Source organism: Gymnodraco acuticeps, unplaced genomic scaffold (assembly GCF_902827175.1).
Source record: "Gymnodraco acuticeps unplaced genomic scaffold, fGymAcu1.1, whole genome shotgun sequence".
Classification (NCBI taxonomy): domain Eukaryota; kingdom Metazoa; phylum Chordata; class Actinopteri; order Perciformes; family Bathydraconidae; genus Gymnodraco; species Gymnodraco acuticeps.
This window is the reverse complement of record NW_022992126.1, coordinates 4,315,330-4,337,235: the sequence shown is the minus strand read 5'-3', so window position 1 is coordinate 4,337,235 and position 21,906 is coordinate 4,315,330. Positions and strand designations below refer to the sequence as shown.

Sequence of the window (21,906 nt, the reverse complement as noted above, 5' to 3'; positions counted from 1 at the left end):
TCAGTGTGTCCATTTTTACCTTATTCCGTTGAAAGAAATATAGCTTTTAATCTATAATATATGTGTTAACTATAACAAATGATTATGGGGTGAGCGCATGATTTGTATATTGAAGCATCTTATACTGTGGCAGTTATATGTTATGTCCACATGAGGGCGGTGTGTTTGTGCTGTTATGAAGGCATGGACCTTTGAATCGAATTGATCTGACTCGATGAGAAGAACCATTACATCATAGTGGTTTACTGGTTAGCCTTAGGCTGAAGACAAGCACATTTGGGTCTGCATCAAAGTATTAAGACCTGTCTGTGGTCGGTTCATATTGCACTGCTAATAATTCACACACTGATAGTACTGAATTACACAAATTGATTGGAATAGGTACATCAAACCTCATAGAAAGATTGCCATTCATCTTACAGATGAACATTGTCTTCATGAATCTATGAGCACCATGTAACTGGTAGCTAAAACAGATACTGTAAAGGGGAGAAATAGTCGCCTATAATTGTCGACCAACAACAATTTGCCCATTCATTAAAAGCTGTGCTGCTCCAGGCAATCCAACCTCTTGGCTGCAGTGTGATCTCTCCTGCTGTATGTGTCACACAAACTGCTCCTTCAGCCCTACAATTTATAGCCAATACGCTGACACAGACACACAGAACCTGGATTCAAAACCAGTTCAACTTTATTAGAAGAAGTATGGGAATAAAAAAAAGCTAACATGCATTAAAATGTTATGTCCACTCTTGAGAGGCTTGGATTTAGACAACGGACTGTGATTTGTCCAACCTTCGGTCATCCTCTGAGTAGCATCGGAAAGTTTCTCCCAGCAGTGGCTCCAGGGCCTCAGCTGAGCGGTAAGAGCGGGCACGCACTGCACAGGCGATGACACCCCCCAACACTGCCACCAGCAGCACCGCCGCAACAACGCCAATGGTGATGATCTCAGACACAGTGTAGGCACGAGCTATGGAAAAAGGACAAAAAGGTCATAAGGGGTCATTGTGTTTTGTGAATGTGTGTGTGCGGCTACTTACTGGGCCACTGGACCTCATAGGAGTATCCCAGGTTTTCTGTGGCAGCGACAAACATCTCAGCATTGGTGACAGGAGGCCAGAAAGGAACCATGTTGAAATTTCGATTGTGCCCAATGGGAGCATTCTCCTCGGGGTAGACTACTTCACCTACAGGTTGAGAAAATAAGGTTTATCCATGTATTTCTCTGAGTGATTTGCTGTACCTCGATGTAGTTCATTCTTTGTGTACCGGGTTGGTGTCTGCTGAGCCACTCGTCAAAGATTGCATCAGTGAATGTGTGCAACAGGACAAAGATGGGGTCATTGGGCGAGAGGTGAGTCTGTCCGCCTGTCCCGTTGAGGAAGAGATGGGCCAAGTTGTGGAGGCTTCGGACCACCGGGTCGTACATCCCCTGGGGGGCACTGTAGCCTGGAACATTGATAAGAAGACATTAAAGGTCCCCTATTATACTGTTTTTCATCAATATATAATAGGTCTCAGATATATACAAAACATGTCTCTGAAGTGTTTTGCTTGAAATACCAAACAGATCACCCTTTGTAGCATCCCATAAATCCCTCTGTTTCAGCCAGCCCTGTTTCAAAAGTGCTGATTCTCTGTCTGTTACTTTAGATGAAAACAAGGTGCCACTCCCAACGCCCCTCTGTGAGATATTTGGTTAAAAATAACACCATGGTGCTCTAGGAGGACATTCAGGTGATAAGGTGGGCGGGACAGGTGTTACCATGGTTGGTTATTGGCTAATGGTTTCACGACCCAAAAAAAACCTTATGACATCACAAAATTGCCAAAAATCTGATCAGCTCATTTTCAGACAGGTTTTTATATAAATGGATCAGGACGAAAAGGGAGCGAATATTTTTTCCTGAAACATTCAGAATCTCTTTACACAGAGGGGACACATGTTGATGTATAAAAGACATGAAAAAGTGGCTTATGCATAATAGGTGACCTTTAAATGAAAGCTAACTTCTCATGTGAGGAAAGAGTCTTGGCTGAACCATCAGGTGCTTTGATTCTAACCCATGAGAAGTAACTGCTCACCTTCAATGGTGTTCCTGAAGCTCTCAGAGGAGGTGGAGTAGTAAGGAGGAGTGTCGAAGGCGTTGAGCTCCAGACAGTCCAACACATCCTGGGGCTCGGGCAGCTTCTGCACCATGGGCCGCGCCACGTTCCCCGCTGGGTTCCTCCTGATGGGACTGGTCTCTGTGCCTGTGTGACAAGGACAGAACCGAAGGTCAAAGATAATGTTCTCCAATATAGTTACCTTTACACTCGGAAAGAAGATAACTCGACAGTGACGGTTGTATATTTTATGGTTGGTAGGGAATTTCAGTTCAGATTCAGGCCAGTTGTCCCCACAGAAACCAAAAGAAAGATTATAAGAAATGTATTGAACTACTTTCTAATTCTATGTGGGAGGCTCAACTAGTTTGATCAGTCCTTAACATGACAGGATGGCAGTTTTCTTTTTTAATTATTCACTAAAAGTCATCAGTAGTGAGTGGGAGCTCTGTGACTGAACAGAAGTTGTTGTTTTTTTTCCCTTCTCACATGCATGATCTCTTTTTTTTGTGCGTTCTCTCCCACACCTACACAAACACACACAAGATCACATAAACAGAAGGGTACATAACTGAGTTGTCTGTCTGTTTGAAGATTATTCCCTCAGATCAAAGGAACCGGTAGACTGCTAGATTCCTGTCTTCAACAAGCACATGCACAAATGAGGCAACCACCCTAACCCATTTAAGGAGATGATGCTTGCTGATGCAGGAAATACAGGGCCTGTCATGACTCTCTAAGGGGATTAATGAGACAGATCACTCACACGTTAGCCACTCACATGTTGTACCTGTTACCAAATTACCCCAGCTTTTGTCTTATACATATGCAATTGTTTCAAAAAAGCCCCTTTCCCTGTTTGTAGTAGAGCCCTACGCTAAAAGAGGATTGACATTCTTCTTTGATTCCTCGACACCAGTGGAAAAAAATGTGTATGAATGTGTGTTTGAAAACTTAAGCAAAAGTAGGGTTGTAATCTGGTACCACTGTGGAATGAGATCCAATCCCTGCAAATCTGATCACGTTAAGTCTAGCCTATTACAGTGTTACACATAGTTGCCATATTCTTGACAAAACTCCTTGCCCCATTGGGAATTAAGATTTGAAAAACGGGTTGTGCTGATGGCTGCTATGGAGAAACTAGACTTAGTGAAAAACGTTTTAAAATACAGTTTTAAGATGCAGCACTTTGGATGCACACAGCAACTTAAAAGTTGAGTTGTTTCAAACAAACTGTAGCAACAGCAGGCAATATTAAATGCGGCAGCTGTGAGGTATTATTTATAGCAGCTTATGTTCTACATGCTCTCTTTAGGAGCTCTTTGCCCTCTTTTCTGATCCAGCTGAGACTACTCTGTAAATCAACACTGCTTTCCTGCCCAGTGCGGTACATGGTGTGTTCCTGCATGTGTCCTCCTCACTGTTGCAGATGGTGCCGAAGGTGTCGTAGTCTTCCACACTCTCACAGATGACCCTCCACTGGGAGAACACGGAGTTGGGGCTGATGGAGCTCATGTCGAAGGAGCTCCTGGCTCCGAGCAGCTCGTCGGTGCAGATGTCACACTCGCTGCCTCCGATGGCAAAGTTCCAGTAGGGCAAGGCGAAGGTGGAGTCGCCCAGCATGTTCTGCATATATGGAGAGAAAGAAGTTGGACATTGGGGGCATCAATTATTACAGAACATGTAGAAAATTACATTTACCCCAAAAAAGATCATATGAAGTATATTGGTATCCGCTAGCTTTGCCCTTTCAAACCCCAATTTTCTTAACCATTACCCTTTTTACCTCTCTCTGTCCTCATCCCTTGTCTTCATCACTTAAAATCCTTACATTCTTTTATTCCTCCTCTTTTCATAGATTCTATGGTCCTGACTTATGTCATCACTCCATCAGCGCTAAGGCCATCTCCCCTTTCCCCTTCTCCTTTTCCTTTTCACAATCCCCATCTTTATCCCTCCCTCCCTTCCCTCTTCTCACCTGCATGTCTCTCTCCAGTTGAATCAGATGAAAGCGGTGCCAGGTGACAAAACCCGGGCCCTCGTGGGAGAAGTCTACGCCTCCAAAGCTGGTCTGGCCCGACCCGAGGTACGTTTTACTGACAGAGTAGTAGTGGCTCCAAACAAAGTAGTTGTAAATGGTGACGTTCTCAAACTGCGGGGTGTTGCCATCAGGCCCAAACACCTCCTGGTACCTTCAGATGAAAGAAGCAGCAGATAAATGTCACCTTGTGTTTTTTCCTACACAGTGCTCTACAATTATCCTCTCATTCTACAATGAAGAAAGTCTAAAAAATTATTATGGATGATAATATATGTTTTAAGTTGAAGTAAATTTGTAAGGCACTGCATGCACATTTTATTTCTGTGTAAGAGCCAACAGGGACTTGATTTCAATTATGAGGCCTGCAGCTGTGATCCTGGGTGTGCCCGTTTATACAGGAGAAATTATAACATATCATGAGGTTGAAAGGGTTCTTTCTTTCTGCTGCTGAGAACTGCTTCAAAAGATAATATACCTAATCCTCAACTGATTTAATAAAATAGGTTATTCACAGGTGTGTACTGTTACTAGAACATTATAAAGCTCTTTACCCTTGCCTTAACTCATAATGTGCACATCCGCCTGCAGCTTAAACAGAAAACTGCCACGATACATCATAAGATTGAATTGATAACTTTAAAAACACATCATGGGATCACTCTAATATTATTCAGCTTTCAACTGCCAGACTCAGCTAGACTAAGCCCGCAGGTTCTTGGGCAAAGCTCAGCTGTCTCTTCCACAGACAAGACGGAAGACTGGCAGAATAAAGATCAATCTCCCTTTCAAAGGACTCCATTTAATCAATTTTAAATATTTGTTGCATTATTTATCTCATAATCAAGTCCATAGAAAATGAATGGAATAATGTATTATAGCAAATGTATGTTTATTGAATGTGTATGTATACCGTCGTGTACAGATGACCAGGTCAGGGTGGACAGTCGTCTTAGCTTGGTCCAAGGCGTTCACAAATGCCTGCTTCTCAGCTGCACTCATCTGCATGATATTTCTTCTCACTGGAGCGAGGTTAAAGGGGTGGAGGATGACAGTAGGGGGAAGAATAAGGGGTTTTGAGGTGAGGGAAGAAAGGAGGGAAGAAAATGTTCTTAAAAATTAACACAGAAGTTTTCCTAACAATAAATGCTGCCCTCATTTCTTCAACAGATATATTGCCCTATTTCTCTGAGGCCCACCGAGATATTAAATATTAAGATAAACATTGCATTTTCAGGCTGCCAGTGTTGAGTTTAGGCAGCATCCATTCTCTTACCCACAGAGATCCTTTGATCACAGTTTGGTCCAGTCAGCCCGTGTCGACACTGCCCACAGTTGTAGCCACTGAAATTCCCGTTACATTGGCAAGTGCGGTTGAAAAATCTCAGCGGCCACTTCTCTCTGTCATCGCGCCCAGCGTAAGGGTACTGGGGTCCATGGCGGCGGTTGTCTGCTGCGATGACCACACACTGCCCTCTTCCTGTGCTGGAGCCACACTCATCCCCTGCCACCCCCGCAGGGGACGGGCAGCACTGGCCACTCAGCAGACCCTCAGGAGTGACGCACTGTCGGGGGAACTGGGCCAGCGTTAGGGTGGCACACAGGGTCACCAGGAGGAGACCCACTCGCCACATGCTACCAAAATCAAGAGAGGATACATTTGAGAATAAGTAAATAACAAGGTTGGAAACACAAACATAGTCCTACAGATTTAACTTCATCTGATTTGTTACAGCTAGCTTTTTCAAAGCTACATTGTGTTCAGGGTTGTAGCTACGGGGCCATGGGTTATCCCAGCATAACTTTGGTAAGATGAAGACAACAAATTCAATACACTGCAGACATAGACTTCAATTAGGCTCAAGAACAACTCACTTGTTCTCTTGTTAAAGCAAATTGTCTTAACATCATTCTGAAACTTCACTTCTTACACGCCCTTGTAGGCACTGCGAGTCATTATTCATAACTCACAAAGCCATTAGCTTTCAACTCTTACAAGTTCAGAAATGCTTTCAACGACAGACGGCAAGACATGATTTGCTTCAACTTTTTTTTTTTAAAGATTTGCTTGTCTTTTGAGGCTTGTTGATTAGGAATGAATGAAGGAGTGACTAATAGTTTGGCAGGAGCAATTACTTTCAACGAAACAGTGATAACCACCACTGAAAAAAAGTTACCCATTCAAGCAAAAAGAAAACGTGGAGAAAATGCTTTACACGTTGAGCGTTTGCTGAGATACTGTATTTCATAAATGATTGAAATCACTACCAAAATGGTACTCAACAAGAGCAACATGAGCTGTTTTTTTAAATATGTTGTCTATCCTCATGTAAAACAAAACTTTGTTTTAATTCTTTATTTGTTATCAATAGCTTAATTGTACATTATACGCTTTCAGTTTCTAAACAGTGCTGAAGCAATCATTTGCACTGTTAAGTTTTAAGACTTAATGCATATTACAGTTCATTATGGGAAAAAGGATCAGTGTAAAATGTTTCCCCTACCTCTGACTGTGCATGCTGCTCCTCTCTTTCTTCAGAACAATAGGACCCGAGAGTCGGCCCATTTCCCTCTCCTGGCTTAAATAGCTATTGAGCGCATGACCAGGCCACACACACACACACACACACACACACACACACACACACACACACACACACACACACACACACACACACACACACACACACACACACACACACACACACACACAGCATTCATATGCCTTGTGATCATAACCCAAATGACGCCGGTCTGTGTGGTCTCTCACACAATAAAAGAATAACTGTGAGATGGCATCAGTCATACATGAGCAAATGTAATTACTTTCAACAACATTGAGATGGTTTGTAATCTGTAGAGAATACTTCATGATAGTTTGTTCGCACAAATTAGTAATTTACCTCCTCTAATTACTTAATTTGTGAGCTCAAATAACTGTAGAATTCAGATTGTGTTCTGCAGAGTACAGAATGATCCATACTGGGAGGCAATAAGGAAAGAAGAGAGTCAACATTATCATTTTTATTTGGTACTACTAAATCACTAATGATGACAAATAGGTCAAAAATATGTAGAATAAAAATCTATTTTAAATTTCATGTCAATAATGTAAAAATCTTTTTTTTATTATGGTTACCCAGTGTACATTTCAATGAGACTTTGCAGATGTCTTTGCTTCTGCAAAAGCATCTTCAGAATTGCCAATAAAATGGGAGAATGTATCAAACCCACTGCCCCTTTTACGTTATTTGCAAACGCTTCATAAAGCGTGACTGATGTGGCCAGCATGAATAACATTTACCTAACAATTTCATTCTATCCTAAAGAACGTACAGAAATCTAACTTAACTCACTTTTATCACATTTACGCACACTCTCATACATGCACATATTACTTTAAAACATTTTCTTCCTGTTCACACATTCACAGTGTGCTCACCTGTTAATGCACACTTCTAGTTCTACATGTTCACACATGCCAAATATGTGACAGTATCTTTTTCTTTCAATTTACACTCATACAGACAGACAAGCAATCATAAACACCAAATACAAATGTGTTACATATACAGTAGTTATTACAGTCAGAATCCAAGGCTGTCTGTGTGGGTTAGGTTCGAGAATACAGGGTAATTCATTGGGTTTCTGGGGGAGTAGGATTGGGTGCATGGATGGAGAGTGGCTTGTTGGGTTTTATTTAGATACAGTAGGAACAGACAAAACTGTTGGATCCCCTAGAGAACGGAAGTCCTGAGGTCTTGTGAGGAGTCTGGTCCTGCTCCAGTGTTGGCCGACTCCTCTGCGGAGCGGGGCGGGAGGTCGGACATGGCTGTCGCATGCTCCTCTTCATGCTGCTCTTTGTTTTGGGCCAGGGTTGAAACCACATCAGATGGGTCAAATGGTGCTATCCTGGAAGAGAGGACAGAAGCGCAGTTGGCATCCATTTAACAGTTTGCAGAAAGAGAATAGACTGTTTGACAGCAGTAATACTCACTGACAGAGTGCCTAATATAGAAGCTACCTGTTCCAAAGGAGAATACAATCGTTCTGCTTTACATAATACAGAAAAGCTCATTCTGATGGGACACTGAGCTTACCAGTCAAATACAAGCATAACTTAATTTGGTGTTTTCATAATGTTTGTTGAACTGCTGTTGATAATGGTGCTGCGAGCAAATGCTAATACACCGCTAGGTCTGTTTATTTAATGGTGCACCAGATGGAGAAGCTTACAAACTGTGAACGGAGATACGCTGGGAGGTAATGACACAACCCGTTATAAATAGATAATTCAGCATTATTGTATTGCAGGTTACAATGTCCTGGGTGCAAGAATTTCTCGAAATGCTGAATGCACTTTGCAATGCCCTAGTTGAATTACTCTCAAGGGTATGCAAACCACCACTTTAATGTCATTCCAAATGTTTCAAGCATGTACGCTGAAGGGCGGCATCTCACCAAGAATACATTTAGGGAATTCATAACTTCCTCTGCTGTCATCTGGCAAGTTGCGATAATATAATTCTGTTACCCGGCAAAGTTGGTTTTCTAGGTCAGGTTGGAGCGGATTTGTTAGGCTTTGGGCTTGGATCGTGTAAAGGTTTTGTTATTCTCAAATGTATTTAATTAGAAATGTTGTTTCTTTTCTGTAACAACTGCCTGCGTTGATGCATGTACCCAAGTAGAGCGAGGGAAAGAGACCAGTGTAACTAAGATAAAACACCTAAAACAAACAGTAGCTTTGTTTCTTTATCTGCTTTACAAAGAACCGTTTCCTTACATTTCTAAATGGGTAAAGACTTTAAGCTAAAGAAGTATATTAAGTTTCCACAATTTACATGACTGGATCTCAATGTTCACCTGCACTCACTGAATTTGATTGCTTTGCATTGAGGCTTCTGACATCCTTGTGTGTACAGGGAGCAGCGCTTTATGCCTTTTTGAGTTGATACTTCGGAAAATGGTGCGACACTTGAGATTTCTGAAAGTGACTTTTGGTGTTGTTGGCAGACTTTTTAGTAGTTTCCCTTCTCTAATGACAACTGGATTGTCACTGCTGCTATGAAATCTCTTAACAAGGACACATTCCAAGATGACTCTGTCAACTGTTTAATAATTCAGTGATGCTTTGTTATCGTCTGTGCACACAGGAACACATCAGATTTCACTTTGTGTCTTGTACACTTTCACTAACATACTTAACAGTCTCAGTGGATCACATACGTATGCATATGAGTATTTTTTTTCTATGCATAGAATATTTATTTTTTACATACATTCTCACCCCACACTTTCACATGGTCACTGCCTCACACACCTTTAGCTTATTATTGATCCGAGCCTGCTAGTCTGATTAGGAAGAATAGTATTAATACCCGTTAATGCTGTGAGTTCACAGGACTCACACTCTCATGTGACCAAGTGAGCAGCCTCCTGAGTGCATAGCTTACAAAACAGCCAGGAGGGAATCAGCTGAGAAGCACACAACTGGTGGTTCCTATGAACCACACATTTTCAGGTCAGTGCACAACATTTAGTCGACTGAAATGGGCAAATCTGACATCCGGCTAGTGTTGGTGACAACTGATACTGTAGTTTGGTGGTAACAACAACATCGGACTCTAAGGAGAAATCTGTGAGAGAACGAAAAGCCTAGCAACGGCGTGCTGTCTGAGCTCAGTGAGATCATGTCAACGATTTAACAGAAATACCTGCATGTGGTATTTTCAGCTCCCAGTTAATCACAATGTTTGGAGATCTTTGTCATTAAGTGTAATCTGTGTTAATAATTTTGTATTTATTTAGATAGAGATATGGATGGATGGATGGATAGATAGATAGATAGATAGATAGATAGATAGATAGATAGATAGATAGATAGATAGATAGATAGATAGATAGATAGATAGATAGATAGATAGATAGATAGATAGATAGATAGATAGATAGATAGATAGATAGATAGATAGATAGATAGATGGATAGATAGATAGATAGAAATAAAAATATGTTATGTGTGACATACTGTTGAGCGTCCCCATTGCCTGCAGGAAGTGTGTCATCACTGCAGTCCCCTCCTGTAGCTGCCTCCGGTTCAACACACCCTTCCTCACATGCCCGCTGTAGGCCAGGGGTACTGCATACACACACACACAACAAAATCTCATATATTCCTGTTGCCTGTCTTAAAATTAACTACATGCTTCAAAGGGTCCTGTAGAAAAACAATCAAAAATAAATTGTAGAGTCTATTACCAATGAAATGTCCCAAAGAGCTATACTAAACCAATACTTAGCAAAGTCTCCCCATGTCATCATCTTTCAGTGGGGAAATGTTAGCTGTAGCTTTGGCAACATCAGAAGCAATCAAGCTGTAAGTCCCATCTGTTATTACAGCACTGTTGGTACTTCTGCTAGCAGTTAGATTGCCTATTTCAGCTATTAGAGAAGAGGAACTGGGATATGGTTGGTACTAGTGTGAATGCAATTATTATTTCGATTTCTATTCATACAAAAAGAGAGACCAATAGCATGTTTTTGCCAGAACACATTCACGTTACAGTGTGGTAAAATTAGGGCTGTAATGAAAATATATTTCTGTTCAGCTCAGTCTTATTAAATGTTGTCACTGAATGGCAGGCTACAGGAAATAGTATCTGCTAATAGTTGGGGAGTATTTAAGTTAAGGAAATGTGGATTGTAATAACAATCCACCAGAAAATGAAGGCCTTTATGTGAGTACACAGGTACAGGTACCTACCTATTTTTATTACGACATTTGAGGATATAGACAATCATGATGACGGTCTCCAAAACCAAAAAGGTTGTGGCAGAAATAGCCACAATCTTCCACGCATCCAGGCCCAGATCACTTGTTTCTAGACAGAGAGGATAAAAAATGATTGCATAGAGTAGGAAACATTACATATGATGCACTACGCTTTACTACAACTGAATCAACTGTCTCTCTTTTGCACATAAAGAAAGCTGTACTCTGAAACCCCAAACTCTTTTAGCCTTTTAAATGACATTTTTCCATGAAAGATAAATCCTGTTTTTCACTGTCATGTCACTTTACACAATCGACCATCGAGCTATTTTGAATTGTGCCATCTCAAAGGGCATGTATGTGATACATAGGGGCATAGAAACAACACAAAGTAAATACTTCTTATATATTCCAGGGAGCCAGAAAATAGCATATTACTTTATGATGGGGTGCTCCCAACTGTTTGGTCTTCCCCCAGCAGTCACTATGTAGTTAGCCTGCTTAACTGTTTATTCAAGTGGAACAACATCAACTTGGCCATCTGCATATCTTGCAGGCAGAATCAGGATGTTTTTTTCTGCTTTATCTACCCAAGTTTTAAGCTTCAGAAAATCTACTGTAATATCAACACCCATTTATAGTTGGATCTGCGAGTTCTGAAACTACACTTGAGAGCTGCAGTACATATCATTTTTCCCTCACTTGAGACAGTAAAATCAAAACCAGAAGAGTAAATATGAACCCAAGGAGTCATTTGTGATATGTTGTGTTTACCTTTAGAATTGTAAATGTTTTCATGTTTTATTTTACCTGTGTTTTCAGCTGTATCTTCCACCAGCTCATTGGCCTCCCCTGGTTCCTCCATTTCTGTCTGAACGGGTTCAGCTGGGACATCCTTCACAGAATTACCCAGTGTAGGTTGGACCTCAACAGGGTCAAGTGGCAAAAGGTCTTCAGTAGGGGTGATGATCTCATTGCCATTGTTAGTTTTCTCATCAAGAAGGGTATTTTCTCCAGTCTCCACCCAAACCAGAGACAGGCTGGGGGTGGGAGCCTGGTGTTCAGGGCTCTGCTCTATTGTGGCTTCATCACCTTCCTCCAGCTCTGAGGCAGAGATCACCAGCACTTCTAGAAGAGGGGTTTGGTATGTGACACATACATGAAAATGAAGCCAAGAGGTCAAGGTTTAGGGTTTGTCGAGTGGACCTATGGAATGTAGAATAATGCATAGATGTGCTGCAGCAGAGATTTGAAGGTGCTTCATGATTTGTAAGCTTATTCACAGTGTCACATTCATCTTTACTGGGAAGAATGCATACAGTATGATATCAGTCTAGTTTCATGTGGACCAATTCTCATTGGGATAGTCAAGAGAATTTAAGAAGTTTTGACAAATAAATTATTCATGTTCATGTCAGAATATTCTAAGTAAACATGTATTCAAATGTTTTCTAACAAAAGGTTGCAGAAAATATTTCAAAACCATGCTCATTTGCCATCCAGCCAAAATGTGGACATAAGATGGTGGGAACCAATGATATTTGAAAATGTATTGAAGGGGCTTACTGTATAATATTCATTTAGGAGCTTTCCTCTCTTAAAGTAGGTTAAGATGCAAACAATGCAACTGCGTGTTTAAAGGCAAATAGCATTGCCGTTTTAGTTTTAGGTTTTCGTGACCCAAATTATGAACAGGTTTTACATATTCAACAGTTCAGATAATTGTAAGATAAGAATGTACTGAAAGTAGAGATAATTGGGAAGCTAAAATATGGAGCTTTTTGTTTTGGATTCTGAGGTTTTAGACATTGTTTGTATATTCAATAGGGTGTGGTCTCAGACCTCCACACTGAATCCTAAAGTCAGCTTTCAATTCCATTGAAAGAATTACCCATGTCTCACCTTGTTCCTCTTTTTCACTGCCATGTGAAGTCTCCAAAGCAATCTGCTCCTCTTCTCCTGCTTGTTGGTCACCCCCCTCATTTTCCAATGCCACTGATTCCTCTATGATTAAACTCTCTCCGTGTATTTCCCCCCCTTCTGCTTCTGTACCTTCTGCTTCTACCTCTTCAGCTGCACCTTCCTCCACCACTAAATGGACTTGTTCGTCCTCTACCTCCGGTCCTTGGTTGTCCTTCACTATGTTATTCTGATCCTCGTCCTCTTCAACTGGCTCTCCGACTACAGTTTGTGTGGTCTCTATGTCATAATCATCAGAAGGTGGTGCTATCTCCTCACCTTCCAGAACATCTACCTGAGATTGTTCTTGTTCCCATACATCCTCAACATCAGCCACTAGGCTAGGGTCAGACTCTTCCACAGTTTCTTGCTCAGGTTCTTCCCCTCCTGCCACCTCCTCAATATCTGGAGTTTCCTCTACCTCCTCTGATTCTGTTGCAGCTGCCCCTTTTTCTTTCGCCAACACAACCTGCTCCTCGCCGTCCTCCACCCCTGCTTCCTCAACTGCTAAATATTCTCCTGTCTCTTCCAAAGCCGCAACAGTTTCTTCAACAATCTCCTGACTGACCCCAGTGTCTAGAGATTCATTCAAAACCTCCACTCCTTCTGCCTCTCTTCTTCCAGTTTCTCCACCTTCTATCGTCTCCACATCAGATCCAACTGCAGTTTCCCCCTCCCCTTCAACAATTGCTTTGCCCTCCACGGCTTCATCTTCAAGTGCATCCACCCCTGCTACATCCTGCGTCTCTCCTATAGTATCTTCCTCCTCTGCACCCATATCTCCACCGTCCATCTCTGTTTCCACTGCCTGCTCCAACACCTCTGCCTTGATTTCAGTTTCAGTCTCTTCATTTTCATCCTCCACAACCACTTCCTGCACCACTGTCTCCTCTGCTCTTGCTTCACCTCCTCCTTCCACCTGCCCCAGTGCAGCTTCCACCACCCTCTCTAACAGGTCCTTCAGCACTTCCTCTGCCCCATGAGTTTCCACCTGCTCTGAGGCCTCCTGCACAGCTTGTTGCACCTCTTTTAGGCTAGGGGGGGCCACCACAGGCAAAACCTCTGCAGGGGGCAGCTCTGGTTCCTGGAGTAGGGCTTGGTCATCTTGCAGGGTGACCACTGAGGACGATTGGATCGATGTGGCGAGATCTAGGAGATAGTATCAAATATGTTCGATGATTTGTAGCTGCTGTTAACTTGTGACACACCTGGAACATATGATACATGGTGTGCTGTATGTGATACTATCGATAAAGGAACGTTGGCAACTAGGGGAATAAGTCAAAGGATTTCAGTGGTGGGGTGAATATATATAGTGCCATATGTAGCAACATAATCACTGCAAATAACCTTATGGGAAATATACCAGCATGTTGTTGATTTCTTAATGATTGGTTGATTATATAATTATTCATAAATGGAACAATCACATCACGACCACATCAGATCTAGGTGCAAGGCTACTGGGAATAAATGAGTGGTCAATGTGTAGGTGTTACTCTTTTCATCAAAATACAAATATATCGTCACATTGAAAATCCAACCTACCTTCAGTTGTGCATTGCCGTATCAACAAAACCACAAGGAATCCTTTCAAAAAGCAGTACTCCATGATTTTAGAGATCACAAAAGAAATACTCCAAAAAATCCCCAGTGTCTTCCAGGAAAATACCTCCTTCCTTCTTTTTGTTACTTCAATTTTACTCAATGGTCTTGTGTGAGTGTATACACCTCTGCAAGAGATACACTGAGTGTGTAGACTCTAGATAGTTGGACAGCACATTTGGCCCAGGCAGGGAGGGTTATGTTAGCAGGTGACTCTGAAAGGAGGGAGGGTGAAAAAACGAACATCGCCATGTTAAATATTGCCACCCTGAGGTGTCTCCATACCGCCAGGTGTCTCTATGGGAGTTGGGGGCAGAAAAGTAGCACTAAAGTGTCAAATGATTTTGAGACCCTTACAAGGGCTGTGGTGAAGCTTGGGCGGCATGTCACACACAGATTGAACTCTGAGAGAGCAATTATAGGTGGGCTGTGACTTTGGGGGGTCAGTGATGCTACCATTTGGGCTTGACATAGAGCTAGACAGTGTAGATATGTGTGTAGCATACATATACGGTAAATTATAATAATATCACACTGAAATAAATGAATATTCTCTTGAGAAAGTGTTTCACGCAGAGTAAGTGAAATGGCGTTCCTTTTGTGTGTGTCAAAAGTGCTTTTATTTATCACTTTAAAGTATATTGCCTTTTTGTCTTCTATACAACACTACAATATACTGTTTTGTTATGTCACTAGTATTGTGCACAAGGCAAAGATTACTATGGCATGGTGATGCCTCATTGTTTCTAACTGTAAGGTAGGCCTGCATGTCTATAATGTAATGTAATACGGGGAGTGTTTATGTTATGGATGTCTGTGTGTGCCTGTTTAGTCTCACAATAGCATGGTAAGTGTCGAAATACAATAATGATAGTGGTTGTTACATTAATTGGAATATATCTATAAATGTCTCGTGTTTTTTTACAAAGGCATTGACAAGTGTTTTCTAAACAACACCACAAATTAAAATATATATGGGTGGCATCATTGACATATCCCCCAGCGTAAAATGCACTTACACTTCTTAAGTGTTTGTTTGGTCATACTGTGGATCTCTGTCTATTACATTGGTCCAGACTGAAGTATTTCAACAAATATAGGATCTATTTACATAAAATTGATTAAAAAAAAGAATCCTAGAAAATTAATCCTAAAATGTTGGTGACTTTTCCTCCATTGTCAACATCAGATTGACATATGTGGCTTTGAGTGAAATATCTCAACTACAGTGATATAGTTACCCACTTTGGACTGCACTAAACTAAGTTAATAAACTTTATAAACATTAAAGCTGCCAAACTTCACCAGGTTAGCTCTGTCATTGTAAGCATGCTGACGTAACATTTAGCTAAAGATAACACTGTGCCTTAAAGAGCCGCTAGTAAGGTCGTTCAGACTTGATCAGTGTCAATTGAGAAAACTGTTTTTGAAATCACTAGTTGAAGCCACAGACTGTATAATAGGGGAGAGTGGGGTAAGATGAGCCAATTGTTACTGTACTCATGGCAAGGAAATATTTGATAGAAGTCAAATGACAACAACTGTTGTTTCATGATGTCTTCTGTCAATGAAAATGAAAATAATGCATCTCTCACAAAGGGCCATTAAAATAAGACTTAAATTGACCAATCTAAGGGCTACATTGATCCACGTCAAGGGGTAACTTGAGCCATCTGGGGTTAAAATTACCAATTGACTTTTCAAGTTTAAACCTGAGCATAAGTCAAATATATATATATATATATCATCCTTTTTCTGACACTCCCTTCTTTGGAGTCTGCACTGTAGTGACACCTGTTGTGTCAGCATTATAAATCATGTTTGGAGGGAATGTATACCTGTAAAACCAGAATGAAGGAGCCAAATCAGAATCAGAATGAACTAACAGCCCTTAAAAGATATTCTTGTAAATGTAGCTGGAAACACCTGTACCAGTCTGTTGTAAATGTACTTTAATGATTTATATAGGCTAGTCATTGATAATTACTCAATCTCCTCAGTCTTTCTCTGGGACTTTCTTGGCATAATAGCTTTTCTACAATGTTTAAAACTGTTAGAAAAATATCACTCGTCACCGGCTTGGTCTTCAATATCAGGATACATGTATTTATTATCCTTGCAAGAATGGAAGTAGTCATCACATGGGACAAATAGTTCCCAGAGTAGAATCCTTGATATGCTTATACAAGAGAGGGTGTTACAGTCAACAAGATGGAAGAATACTGGTTCAAAGCAGTATTCTGACATTAGTTAAGATTAGCTAAGGCCTGCGTAAGCAATAAACATGACAATCATATGCCTATCTCTCTAGGGGCATCATGCCAATCTTAGGAACTAGCTATCATAACTTCAACACAGTGTCTCATGAGCGTCATCCATGTAGTCATACATCCGGCTACGTACAAAGCTACGTAGGGCCTCTGTTATCATGTATAGAAGGAACATTCAGTATTATCCCAACAAAAACATAAAAAACTAATCAGTTGTGTAAAACTACATTGAAATACCATTGTATACTACAAAGACCTATCTTAACTTCAGTGCCTTAAGTTGAACCACTGGCTCAATTGACCCCAAAGCATCTGGCTCATTGCCCCACACAGCCACTTTCTTGTAAAAACGAGTCTAGTTTAGTCATTCATGTTAATCTTTAGCTAAGTTATTCTCATGGTTTTACACCTTGCTAAATAACCAAAATGTATGATACATATTTTGTAGACCTGGATACATTTGCTTTGAGATAATAGTAATCATACCTGACAATGTACTTTGACTGCAAAACATGGTTTATTGTGAAAAAAAACATATTTACCACTTTACCATTTGCTTCTCTTCACCACAGCCACAAACTGTAATGATGGGTGTGATGGGTCACATGACAAAAACATGTGCACAGTTGCCTAGATAAAGGGGGTGGGTAAACTTTCCCAGTGGCTCATCTTTACTCTCCCCTAAGTCAAAATGTGATGACTTTTGATCCATCCATCTTTACATTTAAAGCTAATTAATTATTGCCAATCTAAATGTTCCCTACCATCAACTGTGTATATCACAATTTAATCTTGACATAAATTCAACTATCTGTTCATTGATAGCTGGGTCAGTGGGAATGTGTTTAAGGTATTAAATGATTGTAAAATCAAATATGTGAAATTCTCCTAATTTCCCTCCAAGTCAAAATATCAAGTACGTCCCATTATATTCCTTATACTGTCTGCCCTCCACTGCCCCCTCCACTTTATGAAAACATATTATGGCTTTCAGATACAATTTCCCTGAATAATGCCCAATAATAGTCGCCGCTCTTGGAATCTTTAATGTAACTTCTCTTTCAATGAAATCAGCTGATCCTGACCAAAGTATCCATTGACTCTCATGCCAAAAGACCAGTGTGACAAAACTATAAACATGTGTCATCAAACCATTGAATTTCACAGACCCACCAGCTTATTATCTCGTTGGCCCCTCAGCATGAACACTGACAGTTTGCTCCAAGCTATAAAACTAACTACAGAAATAATAGAGTCTTTTTAGCTGTCATTGTTGGTACAAGAACATGTCAGTTGTATTCTCTGTGGTCTTTGTGTTGCGTATGAAGCAGCGGGGGGTGTTTCACAGTGATCTCAGCTTCAATTCGATTTATTTGACAATTCAGTGCCAAATATGCACTTCTGCATTTCAAGAGTCTCTGTTCTCTGTCACAAAACAAACCATAGATGGAAACTCAGTCTTGTGGGCTTCAGAGGAACAACAAAACATTTTTGAATTGTTTTCTTCTTGCTTACTTTGTAGCATTCTTTGGAGATCTTAACTTTATATTTTCTGATCTCTCTTTCTTTCTCTAACCTCTTTTTCTTGCTTGCTTTCTCTCATTCGTGACTGCAGGAGATTTGGTCTGAAAGGTTAATACAGTCACATGAGCTTCACATTGTGCTTTGTGCTACCAGGCAGTAGCACTTCTTACTTAGCTTGTGACTGGGCTGGAAAGGGGGATTATTACACTGATGCATACTGTATATTGGCTAGATACACACATACACACACACACACACATACACACACACACACACACACACACACACACACACACACACACACACACATACACACACACACCTACACGCACACAAACAAAAGTCCCCAGGAACTCTTAATATACATGTTATATAATATTGGAAACTAGAGAGCACAGTGCAAGGTTTCTGGATTTTGTTAGAAGAGGTAGAAACAATTTAAAAGTTAAATCACATACTTTTGCATTTAAATAATAAGTAGTCAATGAACACAACTCTCTCTCCCTAAAGTAATGGCTTCTCCTAAAGCACCTAAGTGGTGGGGTCATAGGTTAATTAATAAATGAAAATGAGGATTGTGACATTAAGGCCCCGCCCACACGGAGACGATATCAGTTGAATCCGCTAACGTTCTCTATCGTATAGACCAGTGGTTCCCAAACGGTGTGCCGCGGCACACTGGTGTGCCGTGAGGCAAGTCCGGGTGTGCCGTGGGATTTTGTGACAACCATACGTTATTATTGCAATATACAACTACACAAAAATAATTACTTTTTAATGTACTATATCAGTACTTTGTAGGTTTATATGTACGTAATCTGCGCGACTTGTGCGTCCACATCTCCACGTGCAATGCTGCATAAACATGGCTGAGTCAGCGATAACTCTCGAGGGGTGGAGGTATGCCCATTATTTTGAGTTCGTCCGAAGAATAGACAGGAATGTGACGGTGAGGTGCAAACTGTGTCCAGGCCAGAAGCTGTTATCTACTGCTGGAAACACCACGTCAAACCTCAACAAACACCTGCAAAAAACACATGCTAAGGTGAAGCTACCGCACACGCTATTTGTTGTTTGTTTATATCACGTAGTCTGTTCTTCTTCTCTGTCTTCCGGTTGTTGCCTGTTTTGAATGACAAATACACACTACCGCCGCCTGCTGGTAAGGAAAGTTATTGCCACTCACGCATGCGCAGTTCGTACGTGCTCGGCGAGTAAAGTAACGAGTTACTTTATGTAGATAGTAACGAAGTAGTGTAATATATCGGCAAAAATATTTACAATAGCACATGTTTCAATGCTGATTGCTGAAATGTTACATTTATAATTTGTAGTTCAGGACCATGCAATGCAGCTTCCTTGCATTGACAGTTCTCTGCGCTGAATTTCTGCTGAGTTTCCTTTGCCTCATTTTTTATTTTGTGACCTGTCTGGTTTAAATGAGTGTGTTGCTGCTTTGATGAAGCCTAATTTGATAAAGTTTCAAATTAATTTCTGAAATATTTCGTTAATAAATATTTCATGAGTAATATAGTTGTATTTGTCACATTTTATTTGGCATTAGTAAATAATTATGCACATTTACAGATATTTTATATGATATGAGTGATAACACGTGTTATAAGGGCTATTTTGCACAATAGGTGTGCCTTGAGATTTTTACTTGTCCTTTGGTGTGCCTTGGGCACAAAAAGTTTGGGAACCACTGGTATAGACGGTTCGTCCACACGAGGCCGAAACGGAAACGCGGATTCGGAGCCCGAAACCCTTTTGATAACGGCTCCCAAAGTGGGTAGGTCTGGGGACGAAACGCTCTGGGGGGGCGAAACGGCTCCATGTGATGGAAATTCCAGCTCTTTTTAGTGAGTCATGTTACCACAGTTTACCACGGAGCCTCGGTTTCACCGCTGCGAGGCTCCGGCGCTCGCAGTTCACACGCGTGCTCCACTAGCACCCCCCTGCTCATCGCGTCCAAATCGCGCACGTTCCGTGTTGTCCTGTGGCAGGCACCGCCGATGTCGGGGAAACGATCTTCAATACTCCAAAAATAATCCCACCAGACTCCTTTGCCGAGGGATGTCCTTGTCCTTTTTTTCCTTTTCGTCATTTCAAGCGATAAAAACTCTCGATCTTCTCTCAAATTATTAATTTGTTTGGACGCCCTCGGCTCGAGTTCAGGGCATTCCGAGCTGAATAAGGGCGTCAAATGACGGCAAGACGCCCCCAGGCGGAAACGCTGCCCTACACGATACTTTTCTTGAAACGATGACGCCATAGTCTCCCCACCTCTCCTGCTCACCCCCGCGTCATTGCTGATGTGTTTCGCCAACAACAACAACGATGGCGGATCACAGGGTTGCGTTCGTGCTCCAGACGCTACTGACCATCCTCCTCTACCACAACCATCAGCAACAATTGGACGTGGAGAACTACATGAACTACATGTTGCTAAATCCACCGCGGAGAATAAACAGAAGGGCAACCAGGCAACCATGGCAACCATGCTCGGGGGGTCTTATTCGCTGCTTTTGGTGTATTTTGTGGCGGAAGTACAGCACCACTTACAGGCCCGGCATATGTACTACAGCTTCCAGCGGGTCGAGCGTTTTCGTGTGGACGGACACGTTTCTTCAGCTGTTTCCGTGTGGACGGAAGACTTTTTTGAAAATTACAACGGTTCATTTTAGTTTTTGTCTCCGTTTCGTCTCTGTGTGGACGGGGCAAAACTGGTGCATGGTTATGTAGCTTCTGAACCTGGTCTATGTTTAGTGATGGGAGGAGCAGCTCCTGTGTATTGCTGTGAGGCCATAAGAGTGGCTGTCTGTATTTCACATGTCAATGTTGGAATTTCAGATGTGCTCTCCATGAAAACGGGGCAGTGGAGGGGAGTATCCAACCTCAACCCTAGCCTGGTCCACTGTCCAAACTGACCAACTTTAACAACTGAAAAACATGGCATATTGTCACTTCAGTAAAGTGTTCAACTTGAAACTTGATTTGAGGAATAATGGACAGGAAATTAGATCAAATTAAAGTCAAACAACATTGATTTAAAAATGGAAAAATACAAATGTTTAGGGTATGTCTTATTTTGCATTGCTGTAAGCTGATTCAAGACCAAAGAATGTTGTGTATTTCCAAGATGATTTGTTACCTAAAAAAAACGTTGTTTCATGATGATGTCAAAGTTTGTGGATGTTAACACTTGAGCCATTTTCTAGGCAAGCAAACTAACAGCATAAACAGAGAAAATGTACAGGTAAAGACATGCCAATGTGCGCCATCTACTGGCAAGGAAAGTAATCCCTTCTACCATATTGTATCACCTGTGGGTAATGATCAGAGGTGGGGACTCGAGTCACATGACTTGTCTCGAGTCGGACTCGAGTCGCATATTTTTGGACTTGAGACTTGCTTGACTAACATTGATAAAAGACTTGACTTGGACTTGGTATTCATTAGGGATGCCAGTGATTATTCGATTATTCGAATATTCGTTACAGTCTCCATAATCGAATATTATTTTTAAAAATCGATTTTATTTATATATTTTTTTATTATTATTTATGTTTTTTTTTTTTTTTCTGGCTTAGTTTCAACCAAAATATAGACTAATGCTAATAATAGTA

At 41.1% G+C, this 21,906-nt stretch overlaps 2 protein-coding genes across 3 annotated transcripts in view; both read right to left on the bottom strand.

Moving 5' to 3' along the window:
* Window positions 1–669: 669 nt before the first annotated feature.
* tyrp1b (tyrosinase-related protein 1b) overlaps window positions 670–21,906 on the bottom strand; it is a 47,088-nt gene continuing 25,851 nt past the window's right edge. The window contains exons 1-9 of one of the 2 annotated variants that reach the window (XM_034203454.1): window positions 6,652–6,813; window positions 5,424–5,782; window positions 5,061–5,169; window positions 4,088–4,301; window positions 3,531–3,735; window positions 2,089–2,256; window positions 1,273–1,452; window positions 1,044–1,190; window positions 670–973 (exon numbers count right to left, since the gene is read on the bottom strand). In XM_034203454.1, coding sequence (XP_034059345.1) covers window positions 768–973; window positions 1,044–1,190; window positions 1,273–1,452; window positions 2,089–2,256; window positions 3,531–3,735; window positions 4,088–4,301; window positions 5,061–5,169; window positions 5,424–5,782; window positions 6,652–6,713 — 1,650 coding nt within the window. In that variant the 5' untranslated portion in view covers window positions 6,714–6,813 and the 3' untranslated portion in view covers window positions 670–767. Of the gene's footprint in view, window positions 974–1,043; window positions 1,191–1,272; window positions 1,453–2,088; window positions 2,257–3,530; window positions 3,736–4,087; window positions 4,302–5,060; window positions 5,170–5,423; window positions 5,783–6,651; window positions 6,814–21,906 lie in introns of those variants that run through there. The other variant, XM_034203453.1, reaches the window with a different exon arrangement.
* Window positions 7,157–21,906, bottom strand: part of si:dkeyp-118a3.2 (protein Ycf2) — a 53,450-nt gene continuing 38,700 nt past the window's right edge. The window contains exons 2-7 of the mRNA XM_034203452.1: window positions 14,427–14,698; window positions 12,822–14,027; window positions 11,730–12,047; window positions 10,911–11,028; window positions 10,176–10,286; window positions 7,157–8,059 (exon numbers count right to left, since the gene is read on the bottom strand). Coding sequence (XP_034059343.1) covers window positions 7,885–8,059; window positions 10,176–10,286; window positions 10,911–11,028; window positions 11,730–12,047; window positions 12,822–14,027; window positions 14,427–14,490 — 1,992 coding nt within the window. The 5' untranslated portion in view covers window positions 14,491–14,698 and the 3' untranslated portion in view covers window positions 7,157–7,884. The remainder of the gene's footprint in view (window positions 8,060–10,175; window positions 10,287–10,910; window positions 11,029–11,729; window positions 12,048–12,821; window positions 14,028–14,426; window positions 14,699–21,906) is intronic.